The 20,546-nt window shown below is 51.7% G+C and overlaps 1 protein-coding gene across 7 annotated transcripts; it reads right to left on the bottom strand.

Annotated features, from left to right (window-relative positions):
* Nucleotides 1–19,674, bottom strand: TMEM9 (transmembrane protein 9). 7 transcript variants are annotated; one of them, XM_055234221.2, is made up of 6 exons: nt 19,628–19,674; nt 18,963–19,139; nt 16,955–17,046; nt 11,902–12,010; nt 8,998–9,129; nt 1–1,049 (listed from the first exon to the last, which is right to left on the bottom strand). In XM_055234221.2, exons 2-6 carry the CDS (start codon nt 19,101–19,103, stop codon nt 897–899), a joined length of 627 nt encoding a protein of 208 aa, XP_055090196.1. In that variant the 5' UTR covers nt 19,104–19,139; nt 19,628–19,674; the 3' UTR covers nt 1–896. The 7 variants fall into 7 exon arrangements, with proteins under 7 accessions (XP_055090196.1, XP_055090198.1, XP_055090199.1 ...); XM_055234223.1 differs by having other exon boundaries at nt 19,029–19,139; nt 19,628–19,664; XM_055234224.1 differs by having other exon boundaries at nt 19,038–19,139; nt 19,628–19,664.
* Nucleotides 19,675–20,546: the final 872 nt, after the last annotated feature.

The raw sequence follows: 20,546 nt of genomic DNA, 5'->3' as shown, positions 1-20,546 counted from the left end.
TGAGAGAAATAAAACAATTTAATGATGGCTTCCTTGATTTACACACAACTCTAAGACAAGAGAAGGACAAAATTTTCTCTCCATGCACTGGTACAACGAAGTTCAGGGACAAGAGGCGACCCAAGGACAGGGGCTGTGGTGTTCAGATCCACGCTCAGCCTTGAGTCTCATGTTCCAACCAACCGTCTGGCTCAGTGACTGTGGACACTGGGGAGAGGAGGGACTGCCCAGCCCCCTCAAGTGCAGATGAGGGGACTGTTAGCAGAGTATGCACGGGCACTCCATGCCCCAGTGGGAGAAGTGCACAGGGGACAGGGAACACCAGCTTCCAGGTGCACCCTGAAGACCACAGTGGGCTCAGGGGGCCCAGCTCTCTCATCAGAGCTGTCCTCAGGGCTGGAGCTGGGGCTGGGGCTGAGGCGCTGGGGCTGGGAGGGAGGTGGTGATAAGAACCACTGCAGAAAGGAACACATGCTGAATGCTGGGCCATGCTTTCCTCCCAGACACTGAGTTCCTGAAGACCCAGCTTTATCTTCCAAGCGTAACAACATTCCCAAGACTCAGAGCTGGAAGGTGGCAAGAGTGGAGCCAGGAGAGAGAGACCGCATCCACTCCTGAGGCCGCCTGGAATGTCTCCATTCCCTTCTGGCCTGCCTTCCCCCTCCCTTCAACCCCAAAGACCCAAGGAGACAACAGAGATCAGAGACCATATCCCTCTTCCCTAATCAAAATAGCCAAGTACAACAGTTCTAAAGTTAGGAAGAAGGAGGAAAAATGCCACGGGCTTTTAAAGGGAAGACTGGCACTGAGGGAAGGGAGAAGTAGCCCCCCACTTTGTCCAGCCTGGAAGCTGGCAGCCATGGTGTTGGGGCCTTGACCCAACCACACCAGCCCATCTAGCTGAGCATCTTGTGCCGATCGAAGACTGTCTTCCGCTGCTCCTGCACCTGCAGCTTCCACCGCTGCTGGGCACCTTCCACGCGCTCCAGGACTGTGTTTGCTCGGGGTCCCCCGAGGGATGCAGCAGCTGCTGCCATAGAGCGAGCATCCTGTAGTGGGAAGAAAAAAAGAGAAGATCTGGCACGGTAAGCCAGAAGGGTCTTGGGTCCTGAAAGTCTGACATGGAAAGAACGAACCCCAAAGCCTGACCTTCCCCAGACTGGGAGGCTGGGCTTCCCCAAGTGCTGCAGGCTGAGGACCTTGCCTTGTCATCTGCAGAGCAGAACACAGTGTGCCAGGTCTGCTGGAGGCCTTAGTGTCTAGCATCTGCAGGATGGGGCCCCTGCCCCTCCCTGGGGCCTGGGAAAGGAAGCACTCCAGAAAGAGTAGGTTATGCTGGGACCCCAGTTACTGCCACACAGCTAGCTCAAGTGAGGTTCCCAGCCTGAACCCACCCCTCACCATGCCCCATTCCACTATTTCTAACTCTCAAGAAGGATGCTAAGTATAGGCTTCAAGACCTCACTTAGGCAGGACTTGATGACATCTGTTGTTTAAAGAATGCACCGAGGTGCCCCCAGGGCTAGTACTAGGCTACAGAACTCCCCTGCCCTCCCCGCCACTGCCCAGGGGACGGGAAGAAGGCCCAGGGGCTAGGGTCTGGCTACCCTGAGATGGCAGCACATCTGCTCCAGATGGGAGGGGGCCTACTGAGGAGTCTGCACAGATCCAGATCCACAGGATCTTAGTTTCCCTGGGAAAGAGGGATGTGACATCACTCAGGGAGTCTGACAGGGATGGAAATTCAGAGCCGCCCCAGCATTCCCTTTGCAGAGCCGGCTCTGGCCCATTCCCTCCTTTGATAGCTGAGGGTAGCTCAGCTTCCTCCCTATCTGACTCTGCTGATCCCCTTCCCCTTTTCTTTCAGAACTGTTGCTGCCGTCAAAAGCATTCTCCCCTAATTACCACTTCTCTGCCTCTGAAGCTCCGGAGCCTCTGCATTTCCTGCAGGACCTGAACCTGATCTTTGGAGAGAATTAGAGCTGAGGGCCAGGCCCGCACCCCCGTGGGGATTTCCTCCCTAGCTTTCCCTGCCTCTCATCTCCTGCCACACATCTCTTAAGGGATTAGTGCACTTTTCTAAGCCCAGAGCCGCCCAGTAAATGCAACTTTGCTTCTAATGCCCCAAGCTGGCACGGCTTCTGTCACCATGCAGCTGCTAGGCTGGGGTGAAGGGGGGTGGTGAGGTGAGGGTAGGGTGGACAGAGAACGAGCTGGCAGTGAGGAGGCTGGGAGAGGGTTCATCATCATCCTCTCGGAGCTCTGAGGACTTCATCTTGTGAGTGCTCATCTCTAAGCCTCGTTAGAGATGGACACTGCCTTCTGGGAGCCTCCTGCCCAGGTCCTGAGGAAGGCTTCCTGTGCCAGGCTAGGTGAGGCTCAGGCAACGCCTGAAAGGCAGGTGTGGCCGTGTCAGGCAGGGGGCACACTGAGCTTGGAATTAGGACCCCTGGCTTCTGTTCCTGGGCTAGGGACCACCTGCCCTTCCAGCCTCAGACTCCCCTAGGCCCATGTCCCAGGTGGAACTACAGATCCACAGCGGGGGCTGGGAAGGAGATATGGCCTCAGTCACTTCTGAGGCTGTGTGTCCCTGAACAAGTTACTTTATTTCTCCAGGCTTCAATTTAATGTAATAAATGTAGTCACTGAGACTTTTTTCTGCTATACGGTCATTAGGAATTATAGTTACCGAATTATCTAACACACACACACACACACACACACACAGAGTGAAAAGAAGTTTCATAAAACAATACTTAGTGTAATGCATTCTGATATTCTTTGCTCTGTTCCATTTTTTTAAAAATCCTGGTCATGACTCATATAATTCATTTCATGACCTCATGGCTTGTTTGAAATATACTGGTTTAAGATTAGTAGATGGGTATGGCAAAGTTAAATAACACACATATAAAGCACTTACTATCCTGGCTGTCACAGAGCTAGGGCTCAAGAAATGTTTGGTTTCTTTCTTCCCTGGAAGCAATGACTAATACCAGAGCCTAGCTCTGGAAGCCACTAGGCAGTAAGGCTGGCTTACTTCCTTCCAGTTCCATGCCTTCCCTGTTCATTGTGCTGACTAAGCTGGCCACAGTGCTAAGACCAAGCCTCCACCCAGTCCTGCCTCAGTGTGGCCGTCTACATGAGGTGGGCACTAAAGACTCATCTGGGAAGCTATTGGCCCACCGGGACTTAGCCATCCTGGCTCTGGGGGCTGGACTGCCTTCTCGTCTTCTTTCCATTCCCAATCTCATCCCTTCTGGGACCATCTTCCTCATGACAGGGCTCCAGTGTGTGTGTGGGGTGGGGTGCTAGGCTTGGAAGGGTGGGGCAGTTTTAGCCCTGCCCTCCTTCCACTACTCTGCATCTCAGGGGAGCGTCTTGAGAAGGGGAAGCCAGGGAGAGCCCAGAGCAGAGCATTAAAGGAACATGCTGAAATTCACCACATTACCACAGTATCATTTGTTTTCCCTTCATGTAAAGTCTTAACAAACAGCTCCTAAGTGGGGGAAAGCTGCCACTGAGAGGCTGAGTTTCCATCGCTAATAGTCTGATTAAAAGGTATTAAAGACTCCACATCTGTTTCAGAGACAGCCCAGAGTGGGGCCTCATCCTTGCTTGCTCTGCAGCAAGTATGGTGAGTGGAAGTGGGAGAAATGCCACCAGTTCCTCCCCTCTCCCTCTGAGGCTGGGCCTCCGGTTAACTTGGGAGCAGAAGGGCAGTTAGGAGGGGAGGCGGGTGGAGCCCCTCCAAATCAGGGGAAAGAGCTTGGACATGGATGGGTTCCCAGGAGGTCCCCAGGGGGACCAGACCAGTGTGACTATGACAAGTGCCACTATGTGCCAGGCGCTCTGCTAGGCACTTTACACAGATTATTCCCAGGCTTACAACACTGGCAAATGGGTAAAACCATCCCCTATTGTAGCTGCAGAAACTGAGGCTCTAAAAGGTGAATCATCTTGCTGTCCAAGTCTGCATGGCTGTTTAGTGGCCAAGTCGGAATTTCAACCCATGTATGTATCTCTCTTATCCTAGGACCCAGCTGGATCCTTCTTTCGCTGGTTTCTCCTAATAGGGAGCCAGCATGGACAATCAAAGAGACAGGTTGGTATCCTTCCCCACAGCTAGAGCAAGAACAAAGCACCTCTAAAGGAATCAATGCTCAGGACATCAAGCGAGGCCCTCCTCTCCAGCACTGGGAGGACCCAAGTAACTGTGTGGATAAGCCCCAGCTGATCAAACTAGCCCTGAGCCCTTCAGGCCGTCCCAGATGAAACCTTCTTCAGTCTGCCTAGAAGCACTGGTTCTGAGCTGGCACTGGACTTGGCCCAAGTCTGATGACAAGGACACAGGAAGAGTGAGAACCCCACCTCAGGCGGCTCTCCTCTCTCTGGCTGCTCCTCCTCCCTCCTCCCCAATCCCAGGCACAGGAGCATGACCAGGTGGTCTCGTCGCTTAACCAGCCACTCAGCAAAGCATGGCCCTAGTGCAAAGCCCTTTAGCAAGAGGACTATACAGCCTGAGTTTTCCACATTTGACCCAAATCCTTGCTGCTGTTGCTGAGTTCCACTGCATCTCTGCTGCGAGGCTCTCCCTGACCCCTGAATGCTGCGGCCAGAGCCACCTTCCTATGACACACCACCTCATGCTGTTTCCCTGCCCAAAAACCCCAGCTGGGACCCAGCTGCTCACAAATAAAACTCTGCTGAGCCTGACATTCAAGGGCACTCCCAGCCTCACCTACCCCCTTACCCCCAAGCCTCTGGCCACACTGGTCCACGCGTCCTCTCTCTACCTGCATTGATCCTCACTCAGGCCCTTGTGCACACTGCCCCTCAGGCTTCCCTCCAGCAATCATGATGCTACTTAAGTGTTAATACCTGACTGAAATAGCACATTCTTAAGGACGAGCAAACACTTGTAAAGCTTCCACACACACGATCACAACAGTTATGCTGAGGTAAAAATGATTATGTCTATTCCAGACTTAGAAAACTAAACCAGGAGGTTAGCACCAAGGATAGTAAATGGCAGGGCTCGGCCCCTCCCAGGACTGTGATTAACCACAATGCTGTGCTGCCCCACTGGAGGCTCTAGAAGCATCTGTTGAATTGCACACCTTTCTATTCTGCCCTCAGGGGAGGAGGCCGTCTGGATTGCCCTCATCGGTGTGTCTGTTCCGTGTTTCACTGTCAGCTTCCCAGGGCTGGGGTCCTCAACACATAGCTGCCACCCATGTGCAGACAGGAGGGGAGACTGCTCCTCAGTGGCCCAAGTCTTCTCCCCAGTGCCTGCATGTTCCAGTTCCCATCATCATCATCACCTTTCCTTGATTTCCCTGTATACTCTCTCCCAAACGGGGCCCAGAACTCTACCCACTGCCCCAGGAGGGTGAGCACTTTGAAGGCCTCTTCAGAGCTTAGGCCCATGCAGTGAGCAGCGACATCCCCAGCCTCAGAGAAACCATGTGTCTCTCTTCAAAGAGGGCCCAACCTGCACATCTAAAACAGCTCTGTTTGCCGTTTCTGCCCCAGCAAACATGCTTGCTTCCTCCTTTCAAAGGACGTCTGAGCCCAGGGATTACGCCTAATGCTGCTGGAATCCCAGGGGAGGCAGCGCCCAGCAATCAGGGCCCACTGAGGCTCTGCCAGCGCTTTCAAAGGGAACATGACAAGCTTTCATCTCCCTCCATGAACGGGGCTGGGGCTGAGGCTGAGGGGGAGGTCTCCCCTTCCTCTTCCAGTTCTTTACCCCTTGGGCAGGAGAGCTCCTGGCCACAGGAACTGGGGAGAGGGAGCCAAGGGGTCCCTAACCCTGAAAAAATGCCCTGACCTCCAGATCTCACCCCTAACTGGGTCCCAGACTCCTGAGGCATAGGGCCTGAAAGTTCCTGGAGCCTAGAGAGAATTTTCCTTCTAAAGTCACCGAGTTGTACAGGCCTAGGCGAGCTTTCAAGGAACCCCAAAAGGCCATGTCCTGACTTTGTTCCTCTTGGGGTAAAACCCAGAGACATGGCTAAAGCCTAGGTGCTGCTGCTGCGCAGCTGAGTGCCTGCCCCCCAGCCCCATGTTTCCCCACATCCCTTTCCTCTGTGCACTGAGAGGGACAGTAGATTATCCCTCATCGTCCAGGACTAGGGCCCCCGGTCTCTGTAAAGACAAGCTCTCCTTGGGTTCTGTCCAGCCCCAATGCCCTGTTCATCCTCCCTGCAGTTCAGCGGTCACTCTCCCATCCACCTTGAGCTGGCACTGAAAATCCCCCTCTGCCAGGAAGCCTTCCTTCCCAAACTAACAGAGAGGGAAGGGTAACTTTCCGATCCCTTGTCTAGTAAAGAGGGGCCTCCCAAGGCACCTGGCTTTTTCAGCTGACCACCCGTCTTATGGAACAAGATCTTACTGCCAGCCTTTACGTTTCCTGCTGGTTCACCTGCTTTTGGCCGTCTTGGGGCTTAAACCCCCGAGAGCAGACATAAGGTCTGTGCAAATCTCAACACTGTGACACCTGCAGGTTTTCTGAATACACTGAGAAAAGCAGAGTTGCTGAACCACAGACATCTGTGACCTGGAGACCACAAAGAATCACAGGTGAGGAGATAGAGAGGTGATGCCAAAGAACGGGACTGGGGGCACTTCCTTACCCAGCCGAGGGCACCCAATGAGATCTAACTGCCCCAAGCCACAACCTGCCAGAGTTGGCTGCACCCTAGGTCAGGGTATCAAAGAGATTAAACACAACTTTTTATGACCTTTTAGAACCTCGGGTGAGAGGTCAGGGCGTGTCATCCTGTCCATCCCAGGGCCGCAATTTCCCCTACAGGACGGACCATGGCTCGCCAGCTTCTATGTGCTGCGGCCTGTCACAGCCTACTGTCCTCCCAGGCAGTCCTGCTACAGGTTACCAAATCTAAGCCCTTCTTCCTCCCAAGGCCCCCTCATACAAACAGGCTTCAAATAAGGAGCACTCCAGGTCTCCTGGGGGTAAGAGAGACCTGGGTTCATACCCAGGGACGGCAAGCTGCCCTCCCCAAGCTGCCCTCCCTCCGGCTCCCTGGCTAGGATGGCAGGAGACACAACAAGGCCATGCCCCAGAGCCATGCATTCCACGGAAATCACTGGGCTGCATCTCTCAATTACTACCCCAGCCAGGACTGCAATTACCACATTACCCCTAATCGCTGAGTGTTTATTAGTGATGCTCCTCCCCTATCAGAGCTGCTATTACTCTACATTAATAACCAGGTAGGCACACGAGGTTTCCTCCTGAACGCAGACCACCCAACTGCCAGTGCCACCACCTCCCAGGCCCCAGCTCCAGTGGGGCGAGGCTCATCCCCTCTGCTCCACCTTCGGCCAAACTCATGTCAGCAGGAGGCTGGGGGCAAACGGGGAGCAGTCCAGGCATGTGCGCAGGGTGGGGCAACACAGCCCTCGAGAGCAGCCAGGCTCCCTCCCTGACCTGCCCTTCTCTTCACTGTTCATGCTGGCCCAGACCCACATCACCCACGCAGCTTCACACTTAGACTTGAGCCCCCGGGTCCTCTTTTTGGTGAGGAACTGGCTCATGGTCTTGCAAGGGAGCCCAGCCCACCTACCCTATAGTTAGACCACGCTGTCTACAGGAAGACTCCCAGCCTCCTCCTTATACTGTGTTAAATCTCTCTGTCCCTGGATGAAGCTAAGCTGTCTCCTACAAACTTCTGAAGGCAGCTATCATGCGTCTCCTTTAGCTGTTTTTTTTTTCCTTTAAGCTAAATAACTCTGAGTTTCTTCAACTAATTCTCCGAGGCCTAGCTGAGGCGCTTCCCCACTAGATATTCCTTATGCATACGCATGAGTTCACTCAGGGCATCCCTCCATCAGTCAATAAACAGGAGTATCTTCCAGCAGCAAGGCCCTGGGGACAGAGCTCAGGGTGGAGGCAGCAGCCAGCCCTGCCTGCCTTGGCTCCACACCTCTAAGCAGCCTGCTCTGCCGTCTCGTGCATCCAGCTAGCTGGTACATAAGCGCGTAAAGGGGGAACCGGAGGCACACGGGGCTGTGCAGTCCTCACTCGGGCAAGATTCCCCTAGACCACCTGGGGAGTGCAGGGCTCATCACAACTCTGCTCAGCATGGAGGTGCACCACGTCTCACTCCCATGATGAGCCCTTCACCTGAGACCTCCTGTCCCCCTGGGTTTCCTCGCCATGGTGTCCACAACTTTTTAGTATGAAGATGAATGGGAAGACAGTGAGAGCGCTTGTTAACTACGCTGGGCCTGGTCCAAGCCCTGCCAGCTCCCCACCATTGCATGAACTCCTGCAGGCCTTGCAGGCTGTCTGGGGTCACTGGTTCCCCACTTTCCTTATCAGATAAAGCCAAACTCCCTTAGCTTGACATTTGGGACTTTTAATAATGTGACCTGAATCTACTGGCCAGCTCTCTTTGCCACTATTCAAACATCCCTACCCTATCCTTGCAACACTCAAAATTCCTCACACGTACTTGGCAATGTCCCCCGCCTGGCACCACTGTCTACCTCATTCCTCTTCCGCTCTTGAAATCCTACATTTCCCCCCAGACCCTGGAGCTCTGATTTGCGTTGAGCAAGCGTTCAACAGATGTTTGCGGAATCACTGGACAAACAAATTAACCTGCCACCGTCCAGTCCACCAGCAGCTTGTCACCAATGCCTGAGCACGCGGGGGATATCATGTGTATCTATATGTGACTGGCCCTGGCTGGCTGCGCCCCCTCTGCCTGGAAGCACAGTGCAGCAGGATGACATGGCTCCACTGGCTTGTACATGGAGCCTGCTTGATGCCTGGTGTCCTGCTTCATCTGGAAGGGCAAACGGCAGGTCCCTGCTGAGTCTGGGTGATGTGTAGGACACTGACCAGAAGAGCAACTTGAAGCATGTGGGGGAGGTGGGACCTAGACCTAGGTGACGCTCCTCTGGGTTTTGCCCTGGGGACGCACATGCAGGGACCCAGGGCCTGGGCACTCAAAGCCCTCTTACCTCATTCTCCTCCTCATTGTGCAGTTGCTCAGTGTATGCATCCGGCTTTCGGATCAGAGGGTCCACCAGCATCAGGAAGGCCATGTAGAGCAACAGGGCACCCACCACGGATAGGTAGATGACAATGATGACCTGAGGAAGAGACCGGTGTGCCTGTGAACCAGCATCTGGGGCCAGGGCTAGAAATCCGTTTCTAGTCTTGGGCCATCTGTGTCTGGCTGGCAGTGACTCCTCAAGTGGTGCGCTAAGAAAGGACTTGGAGGCAATGTGGGCTCAGAGGGAAACCATGCCCAGAAAGGAAAGGGAGGGCCCTACTCCACAGAAGAAGCACTCTGTCTTAATTTGAGGGAGTCTGCACAGCAGGCATCAGGACAGCAGGCAGATGACAGAGGAAGAAGTCTGGAGCCTGATGCCCTGAGAGGCTCCTGGGGTAGCGGTGGGAACACAAGGGCCTCCCTGGCTATAGAAGAGTCCATGATGAAGGGTGGAAAGCAATCAGAAACTAAGAGCAAGGAAGAACAGGCTGTGGAGAGGCTGGAAAGCTGGGGCCAGGAAGAGTAAACCTGGGCTGGTGGGCTCACTGCTCCTGTGGAGAGCAGGACAGATGGGGCGCCCTGGCCCACTCATGGCTCGCCCCTGCGCAGAGTGGCTAGGGCTGGTAAGAAGGTGTGTGCTGGGGGTGGAGGTCACGCCTGCCCTCCCATCAGCCCCTCTGCAGGGAGGGAAAGCCAGGGGTAGAACAACAACTCCAGGAATCTCTTACATACACAGTGCTTCACGAGCTGGAGTCATTTTGTTTTTACAAAAAAGATAGATTTAATGAGGCAAATTCAGTGTTTCTCAATGTGGGTTCTCTGGGATTTGGGGTGGGACATTTAGCATCCATGGTCCCTGTAACGGTGTTGGTAATACACCTCAGTTACTGGGACCACAAAAGCACCTTCACCCACCTCTAAATGTCCTCTGGGGGCTGTAATCATCTGATTGAGAACTGCTGGGCTAGATCACCTGGGATCCCAAGGTTACCAGATGGTGGAGGTGTGACTCAAACCCAGACTTGCTGACTCCCTCTCAAATGCTTTTCCTAATTCCACAATGCCTGGCCATTGCCTGCTTCTGATCTCAGCCCTGCCCTACCTAGACTGTGAAGAAGAGTGAAATAAAGAACCTCAGGACTTTCAAGCTGGGTGCCCAGCTCAGCCAATAGCCAAGTTCCACTGGACCAATGTCCCACCTGATTGGGGCACCGTGTTCACACCTGTTTAAACAGGGCAAATAATCAGGCCTCACCTGTACCCCAGGAAGGCAGAAGGAGAACAGAGGCTGGGTCTTCAATAGGCTGAAGTTGAGGGGCACCTCCTAGGTAGGAGGACTGGGGGAAATGGGAGAGATTAGGAAGTTGTATCTGATGAGGTCCCCATGCCAGGAAGTTCCCTCCCGGCCAAACAGGGAGCAGCGGTGACATCTGGCTCTGAATTTCAGGTCTCAGGCATCTGGTCCCTGGAGGGTGAGGCCCACTGGAGCAAGTTCAGAGAAGGAGAAAGACAGTTGCAGAAGGGGCTGCCTCAGGTGGGAGGATGAAAGGAGCTGGGTCTGCACAGGGCACTGGCTGGGAGCGGTGGAGGACAGACAGCTGCTTTTTCCGAGTGGTGAGAACACAGAGGAGCTACAGCACAAGGCTCCCTGGAACAGGCAGGAAGGACAGCAGTGAAGACCACTGCCCCCGAAATGTGCCTCGAAAGGAGAAACCTGATGGAGGACCCGGCAGTGCCTTTAAATATGAGAATTATTTTCCAATGCTATTTATAGACTCTTCAAAGGACAAGCAGAAAAATGCTACAAACTGGAACAGAAAGGGCTACATTAGGCCAGGCATGGTAGCTCACACCTATAATCCCAGCACTTCGGGAAGCCAAGGCTGGAGCATTGCTCGAGGCCAGGAGTTTGAGACCAGCCTGGGCAAGATAGTGAGACCCTGTCTCTACAAAAAATTTAAAAAATTAGCTGGGTGTGGTGATGTGCACCTGTGGTCCTAGCTAATCAGGAGGCTGAGGTGGGAGGGTTGCATGGACCTGGGAGGTCAGAGGTGCAGTGAGCCGTGATCGTGCCACTGGACTACAGCATAGGCAACAGAGTCAGACCCAGTCTCTAAAAAACAAACAAAAAAAAGAAATGGCTATGTAATCAGGGTGTGTGCCAGGTGCCTGGCCCAGGATTGTTAGAATCTGGACTAGGAAGCTGCACTGGGAGGCTGGGGGTCCTGAGGGTCTCTGCTAGGGCAGCTTCATAGCCTCTGGAAGACATGGGAAGCTCTGTCTGGTGCAGAGGAATGAACAGAGACCTCATGACATCTATGGTGCTGACTGTCATCTCTTTCCTGAATTCACCCAAATGATCAATGAGAACAAGGTTCAGGAAAACACAAAAGGACCAATCTGATGTTCTCCCAGCACCCAACACCCAGCCCTAGTCCACAGCTCTGACGATTTTTAGAGGAGCTTAGTCACTTTGAAAGCTTAATTAGACTAAGCTCCAGGAGGGCAGGCCAACCTCCCTATTGGCAGCATCTTGCCCAGAATATAGCAGGCACCGAAAAGAGATTTACTGGATGAATAGAAGGGAGAGGAATGAAAAAAACTGGAAAGAATGCGGGGAAAAAGGAGTCCTCCAGCAGCTCTCCCCTCTCACTGTAATGGTAACCACTGGACAGAGAGCAGAGAAGGGAGCTGGCTCCAGGAAGGTGTGGGATGTGGGTCCCGGTGTCTGTACTAGGCCAGCCTAGAAGCCAGCCTCATAGCCATTGGAACATTCCAGAATAAAGTGAAAAACTGTGGGTGTAGGCCAGTCCGCAATTGGAGAATGGCGTGTGGGAATTCCACCGGCTTCCTGAGACCCTGGCGTTACCTTGATGGTGGTGGTGCTGCGCTCCTCGTACCTGCACTCGCACAGCAGGCAGTAGGCCTCCACGTCGTGGCCAGGCACTGGCATGGGCTCCACCACGTGCAGGCAGTTGCTGCAACAGAGAGAGACAGGGCTGTCGAGGCAGGGCCACCAGGTCTTAAAGCCTCAAGACCAGGGAAGCAGGTAGCCAGGGGAGCTGAGAGGTAGGGGCTAGGCAAAGGTGAAGGGTGCTCCCAGAGAAGGCCGAGGGCTTATAAAGGATTAGGCTGGCAGAATCCCTTCCCAACCCACAGCCTCACAGTCCATGTCCCTTGCACATCAAAACCAGCTCTCCAAACTGCCTACAGTGCTGGCTCCAAAACCATCAACGTTCCCAGAGTTCTACCCCCAGCCGCCTTCCTCATCTCATGCTATGCTCTCCCTGCATGAGCTCATCTGTCCCAAAGGTTCAACTCAGAAGCTGATGGATCTTTGATCAGAATCTCCAACCAGGGCCGCTCTCCTCTATGAGCTACAGGAGTCACTATTTGCATGTCCCACAGAGACCATGAACTCTACACCCGCCCCTGCACACCCTTTGCCCCCAACTCCCTACTCCTGCAAACTGGCTCCCCATTTGCAATGGCAGAGAGAACACCTCTACCGTCCACTTCACTGTCTGGGTCAAACCCTGGAAATCATCTTTGACACTGCCTTCCTCTCATCTAAGTAAAATCACCAAAGGCCAGTGATTTTACTTCCCTAAAAATTCCTAGAATCCATCTCCTTTATTCTCTCCCACTGCTGTGTCTTAGCTGAGGCCCTCATCCTATTTTCCTCGGACAACCGCGCCAGCCTCCGCACTGCCCTCCCGCCTCTAGTTTGGCCTTTCTGACACATACTACCTTCCCACGGCAGCCAAGTTTGTCTTCCAGAATGCAACTCTGGTCATGTCATTCCCCAGCTTAGGCCCGGTCAGTGCCTCCACAGAGCCCCTAGGGCCAATGCTAACTCAATTGCTCTGCCAGGGGCCCCAACCCACCTCACTCCAGTTCCATCTCTTGCTACGCCTCCCTCACCCACTTTCCCATCCTCTAGCCACACGGATCTGCCAGGCTGCTCTCTGAATGAGCCACACCCACACTCTCACCAGGAGGGCATGGCTTTGCCACCTCGTCTCATCTTTTAACTCTCAGCTCAGCCACCTGTGCCCAACAGCCAGCTCCCCCCAACCCCCCGCCAGTGCACTGCATTGTAATCCAATCTTTGTGCTGCCTCCCCAGGAGATATACGTTCCTTGAACACAGGGTTATGTCTCATACATCTCCATATTCCCAGTACCTAGCTGGGTGCTGGCCAGAGCAGGCTTAGCAACTACGTGATTCCCAAAGGAAGACTAGACCCACTTTCATCTAACAGCACTCTAGCGTAAGGTGGAATAAAGATCATAGGTTCCACATCTAAAAACAGGGAAAGAGGCTTAGGAGGCAAAGTGGCATCTCCATAGTCGTGGTGAGGCCAGAACCCAAATCTAGACCCTCAGCCACAGGTCTTTACTTCTGACTCAGCCTCAGGAGGGCCTGGGCTGGTACCTGGCTTGTCTCAGGCCTCTCATTCCCAGCCTTCCTCAGATCAGCATGGTTCCAACCCGTTTGGTTCATGGACCACACTGACAAAGCAAAAAACTCTACAGAACGCACCTTCATTACTACCAACGGGAAAACCCAAACCCCTCGGAGGTGTGCAGAGGTGAAGCAGGGGTCATGCTGCAATGCACCTGGGCTCTGTCCTGGCTCTGCCACCAAGTGTCTATAACCTGGGCCCGTTCTCTTCTCTGTGAGATAAAGTGGTTGTACCAGATAATCTTTAAAAGGCCCTTCCAGCTCTGACAGGAGTCCTGCAAGAGTCAAGCACAGCTCCCTTTTGAGCTATAGGGCTGGGTTTCCGGCAGAAGCATCAAGGGTGTGTGATATAAAGATCATGTGTTGGAATAAGAATGCGATGTGCTCTAAAAGACTCTGTTCTCCTAAAAATCCATATGTGGCATACATGAGTTTATCTAAACCATTCATGATCCAGTTCCATCTCTGTGTCCAACATGTTATTCCCTGCTGTGAGGTCTGCCCTGTTGTAAATTAAAGTACTGCTTTCAGGCCTTGCACGCTGCTTCCTCTGGGAGGGAGGGGTTAAGGGGCAAGGTCAGGGTCACCCAGGGCACTTGGCTATCATTCCTGTCCAGAGGCAATGCCATCTTCCCTTCTCCAGGAAGTCTCTACAAGCCTCCAGATTCCTCCCTTACCTGAGCTACACTGGGTCCTGGGTCTAGAAGGTCATACCAGTACTGCAGTGGAATCTATGGATTTCTCACAAGGCCAAGGTGTCAGGGGCAGTTTGGAAGGGCGACCTGAGTTCTTCAATGTGGGATCCTGCTACCCAGGGGAACAGCAATAAGGAGCTGAAATAGTTCTGCTGTCTCCAACTCTCCTGTGATTGGGGGCAATTTATTTAACTTCTCCAGGCCTCAGTTTCCTCATTTATAAATGGAGACTGAACTTGGTTAGTGTCTTTCAAACTGTACTCTTTTGGGACCCACAGGAACCACTGTATGGTGGAGTGGTAGTCGGGGAGGGGCTGAGGGACACTTCCCTCTCAGCCAGAGCAATTCCGACTTTATGTTTTATAGATTTTGTTTCCAAAACGGATTTTGTTTGCAGAGAAGTTCTATTTTAACAAGTTTGAAAGGCAAGGAACTAGCCAACTTACTAAGTACTTTCCTGCTCTGGGAGTGTCTCTAATAACACATCTCCTTGCCAGACCCACCAATGGGGCAAAGCCGGGGTTTTTGCCTTTTTATGCACATATGGTTATAAACTCTCAACACTAGATGGCAGGATACCTGTAAACACAGGAACATACATGGCTTGGCCATTAAACCTGAGGACCGCATCTCAGATGATTCTGGCTTTACTCTGCACAACCAAGGGGAAGGGTTCAAGTGTTCTTTAGCATGGACCAATGTGACAGCAAAGTGAAAACGTGGCAGAGACCAGAAGACCCATTGAAACTGGCCTCCTCTAACCCTAGCACTGAGGTACTCAGATCAATGTCAAGGCCCCACCCTACCCTTAAGGGGCTCCAGGCAAGCACAGGATGACTCCCAGTCAAGTTTAGTGTCACTGGGTCCTAGAATCCTGGAGTCTTTCCTCCAGCCTCAGTTTACACCCACCACCCTCAGTTTACACCCACCACCCTCAGTTTACACCCACCACCCTTAATGGAGCTGCCCTGAGGTTCCTGAGGTAAGGCTATTCATCAGGCAGCCCCTTAATTCTGACTTCTGAGGGTAAGGAGATAAACTATAGCCTGAGAGGTCTAGAAGGCATCCAACCTTGGGTTTTCAGGCCATCTATAGCTCCAGGACAGACAGAGTGTTCCTAAATTTGCAAGTGTCTACCTGCATAAGGAGTGTGGGATATAGCCTTGTTATCTGCTGAACTGCTAAGACAGCCCATCAAAGTTTTTACTGATGCTATTTGAACTATAATCACAAGATACAAGGGGGTTACTTGGACTTCTCCTAAGTAGAAGGCTAGTGCTTCAGGAAGAGCCCATTTTCTCAGTCTGTGGTGTAAGTTTAACCATGACTATCTATGTGGCCACCAGTAAGGCATGATAATATACATTAATATCAGCTAACATTTATATAAGCACTTACTGTGCGCCAGGTATTGTTCTAAGTGCTATAGTTACTTACCTGTGCACACACACGCACAACACACAAACACGTACATACTTAACACTCAAAATACTGCCACTATTTATAGATAAGGAAATCAAAGTGCAGTGGAGATTAAGTAATTTGTCACACAATTAACAAGCAGCTAAGCTAAATTTGAAGTCACGAAGGTGGAACACAGAGTCTATCTAACTAGATTGCCTCTCAGAAAATCACTGACAGTCTCAGAGCTGGAAATTCAACTAGTTTCAAAATTCTTGAGTGTTGCTCTGGATCAACTGCATCCTAAGCACCAAAGGAAAGAAAGGTTACTGCCTCCCCCCACCCTCACTCTGTATTTGAAGAATCAAAATCGAGGGGTGGTGGTGGTGGTACTGGAAATGTGTATTTTCTCAAAGCTCATCTGCTTTGAGAAAGCAGGAGGCAGCACTGACCTGGACCTCTCATCTGATGTTGATCTTTTCCACAGTGACCTCAGCCCATCTGTGCTCGGGGCCCTCCAAGGACACAGCTTCCTGGCTCCCAAAACTGCCTAGATTAGAAATGCTCCCTCAACTCATGCTTAAGTCAGTTTCCCTGAAGCTTTTATCCCTTGGCCCCAACTCTACACCAAGAAACCCCACTGAACGTAACTGATCCACACCAGTACCTGCTCCCACATGTACCACCTCCCATAACATGCCAGCTTTCAATCAATCATCGTGTGTCCCCAAGTCCTCTCCTCTTTATCCTCTTTAGGCTTTCCTTGCTTCCTTAAACCATTCCTTCCAGGACAATGTGTTGAAACTTCCCTTCACCGCACTAGTCTCCTTTCTCTGAATGAATTCTGGGTTATTCTTCTCTCTTTAAAAGTGAGGTACCCAGAAATGAATTCAACACTCTAAATTATTTCTTTGGGCCTCTGTCTCTGCTATTATAAAATGGGAGCAAAATCCATCCCACCTATTTTACAAGGATGCTATGAGACTGGCACAGAGTAACACATGTAACAGAGCTTTGCAAAAGCATTAGGTATCCTACAGTATGTGGCCAGAATACCTACATCTGCCAACTTCTCTACTACCATTCTGTATGCATCACTAAAGACCAATATTCAAAACAAAACAATAAAATCCACTTCTCTAGCCAGGGACCACTCGGCTAGAATTCAGACACCTGGATCCTGTTTCCATAGACAGCTGACAACTATGAAATTGGTTCTGTGACATGAATAATTATTCCTTTGAAAGGCTCTCCATAGGAATGGGAGAGCATGCTTATCCTCCAGGGTCCAAGAACTCTAGTAAACACCCATAACTTCAACTGGGTATAGCAGCCAGGGGCCTGTGTGTAATGCCTTACCAGTCCTTCTGGGATACATTCTGGTTGTAAATGTGCCCACTGATGTTTCTATAAGGTGGACAGATGCATTTGCACCGGATGTCTTCAGAACTCTGGAAGAGAAAGCACATGTCAAGCATACAGAGACCCTGCCTGGGGTTCAGGCTCTAGCAAGGTTGTCAACTTTCTGTTCCCCATCCTGTTAGGTGAACCATATCTATGCTCTTGAACTTTCTCCATCCCAAAGTTCAAGTCCAGCAAGGACTGCCACTGTAGGAAGCAAGCTACAGCACAGGGTCCTAAAGACAGAAAATGTCCAGGTGGCAAATGAGACTCACAGAAAGTTGTCTAGGCCTGCCAGTCCCAAAGTAGGTACTTACAGGAATGCGGGGAGAGGGATGGGGGGAAATGGGTGTGTGTGTGTGTAGCAAAGTGGCAGTCCTCTACCCCAGACTCCACACTTGTGTGTGCACCTCTGTCCAGTGTACTTGGCAGCCAGCCTCTTCCCCACATTCCATCTCCAACTTCTTAGGTAGGATTAGGGAAACATAAAGGGCAAGGGTGAATAAGAAAAAGTGGATCATTTCTGTGGGAATACTCAAGCAACCCCTTTGAAAGTTCTTCTCTTCTGAAATGGGTAAGAGATACCACCATAAATGTCTTTACTAATTAGGAATTCTGAGGAGAGAATGGAAGCAAACTCTCAGCCTTAACCTTACTTCAAAGCCTGGATGATCTTTAGTTCCACAGATCTACCCAAACAGCTCCATAGGAATGTAGCCTTAAAGAATGGAAGTTATCTCAGGAGTCCTAGAACTTAGGTGGGTCACCCTTAATAATGCAAACTTCAAACTGTATAGGACTTTACACTTACAGGGCATTTTTACATTGTTTGATTCTCCCTAAGTAGAGTAATAGATACAAATGCTACTACAGGTGGTAGTACTAGCATCCCTAAAACAAAAATGCAAAATGCTCCCAATCTAAAACTTGTTAAGCATGGAAATGACCACAAAGATGATGTTAACACTGCAGAAAAGCACCTACAGACATGGTAAAAATGAGTGACGGGCTTCTTGAAAGCCTAGAGCAGAGTGCATCCATAACAGAACAAGAAATCGTGTCAATCTATAAAATCAAAGAGACTTCTAAGACAAAAGCTTGTTAATGAATCAGGTGACTGGCAGAAACATTTTTAAAAGCCATCTGGCAGAATGCCTCCTCATCTCCAGAGGACCCACTTTCTGGTCCCTCTACTGCTTCAGATACTACTTCTCACCTAAAAAAATACTGTGCACAGTAACCTTTAACCAAAACACAGCATCATAGCAGGAGACAGAAAGCCTGATGCTGCTGTGTCTAACAGCTGATATAGGTATTCTGATGATGCTACTGTGCTTAGTTACCCTGAACACATCATTTATTTTCACTGTGTTAATAGTACATCATATTTTTTACTGCTAAGAATTTATGTGTAAGTGTAAGAAAATATTTATCGGTAGCATATAAATTCATTGTCAGGAATGGTGGTGATGCCAACCAACCAGACTATCCACATGGGTGCCTGAGACAGTGACACCTTTGCTTTCTGATGGTTCAGTGTAGATAAACTGTTTCATGCACAAAATTATTGAAAATATTGTATAAAATTACCTTCAGGCTATGTATATACAGCATATATGAAACATAAACGAACTTGAGGTTTAGACTTGGGTCCCCTCCCCACGATAGCTCATTCTGTATGTGCAAATACTCCCAAATCCAAAAATATCTGAAACAAAAAATATTTCTGGTCCAAAGCAAAGGAAGGTACGGGAACTTAGATAACTTCTCCAAACTTCCTTGCTGGAAGTCCACCACTGATATGTCTGATCAGAGTGAGCCAGAGCTCTGTGCCCCACCCTTCTTCACTCCTCCTCCCCCGCACTATCCTTAGGGAGGCCAGCAGCCTTGAACCTGAAGGAAGACCACTAAAAAAAGTATGGCCCATAGGTTGAGTGAGAGGCAGGCTTAAGGAGCAGCTAGCTACCTCTGAGTCAGCCCTGTAGACAGGGTGGCCGTGCACGGTGGTCGTGACCAGGTGCTGCAGGCTCACCTCCCTCACCTTGTTGGCTTCAGCTGGGGGCACCAGCAAACACCCGACCACAGCCACCAAAGATAAGAGCTTCATGCTTATCAGGCTTGCTGGGCCAGCAAAGCCGGACACCTGGAAAAAGAGATACGGAGTCGGAGAAGTGGAAGGGGGCCACACCGCAGCCAGCACGCTAGGCCCTTAACCATCCTGCTAAGAAGTGGGAATGGGGTTGGGGGCTGGGCTCCAGGATTCCAAGGCCTGCTAAACCCGGTCGCCAAACCCTGCTTCCCTCCCGCCCAACTCTCCGGCTCTCCGCCGGCCACCTGGTGGGACCGGCAGAGGGGTCCCCGAGGGGACACCGCTGCCAGGGGCCTCCACTTTCTTCTTAAGGCCCGGCTCTGACCCGCGCATCTCGTCCCACCGCCCTCCGCCATCTCCGCGTCTGCCCGCCCCGCAGCTCCTCCCCGCTCGGGCCCGTCGGGAACTTTTGGGTGCGAGTCTGGGACCCCTGCTCCGACGGCGAAGGCCGGTGCCCACCACGCCCAGAGGTCTTAGGCTGGACTGGGACTCCCAGTAGCCCCGCGACCCCCGTCCCCTCCCCCAATGCCGCGTCCACGAACCTGCAAGCCCGCCGCAGCCGCAAAAGACCCAGTTGGCCCCGCCTTCTCCTAGCTTCTATTGGCTGCCAGAGCAGCCCCTTAGCCCAACCGCGCTGTCGCCATGGCAACAAGACCCGCCTTCACCTGGGCGTGGAGACTCTCGCACAAGGGAGAGGCGGGCATTTCTCAAACCCGACCAAACCAGAAAAGGGAACGTCAGCTTTCCAAACTCCTGGGGAAGGGTCTTGCCTTTGTGTGGCCTGAGAACTCCCACTGCAGTGCTTCTCCCTTCCTTGTATTATAAAACTCAGCTTGTTTCATCTTGCTGTTTTAGAGAGAAAGCGCTTTATACACTGTAAGCTAGTAACGTCAACAAAAACGGTACGAGATTGAAGGGCTTTGTCGTCATTCAAAATCTGGAAATGTTATTTAGGGATACATGTCTTTGCTGCAGAAGACTTTCTTCTCTACCCCTACACACACCCCTGAGAAGAAGAAATTGAGGGTTGGTGATGGGGTGGTGTGGGCTGGGCCTGCGAAGAGTGTGCACAACAGCGTCCTCAGCCTGATCCCCCTACCCCATGCTGGTGCTGGGTCTGGCAAAATGGGGCAAAGTGTGCATGGCCAGGATGCAGGGGTGGGGGTCCCCGGCTGCTATGGGGCAGATGTGAACTTCTTGCCAGCTGTGAAGGTAAGAGGAGTCATCTGAATTCAGGGCACCAGACCTGGAGTGAGGACACCGGGGCTTTGGCCCTGGCTCTGCCCCTAAACAGCTGTGTTAGCCTGGAAAAGATACCTCCCTTCTCTGGGCCTCAGCTTCCCTTACTTCCCTTATCTGTAAAATGATTTGGTTGGATTCTAAGATACCCTTCAGCTTTGATATGTTGGGATTCCTTAGGGGTGGGTGGGAGGGGTATCAATATGGCCCAAACTTGAGGTT

Source organism: Symphalangus syndactylus, chromosome 19 (genome assembly GCF_028878055.3).
Source record: "Symphalangus syndactylus isolate Jambi chromosome 19, NHGRI_mSymSyn1-v2.1_pri, whole genome shotgun sequence".
NCBI lineage: Eukaryota > Metazoa > Chordata > Mammalia > Primates > Hylobatidae > Symphalangus > Symphalangus syndactylus.
The sequence above is the reverse complement of the archived record's forward strand: the minus strand, read 5'-3'. Positions and strand labels throughout refer to the sequence as shown.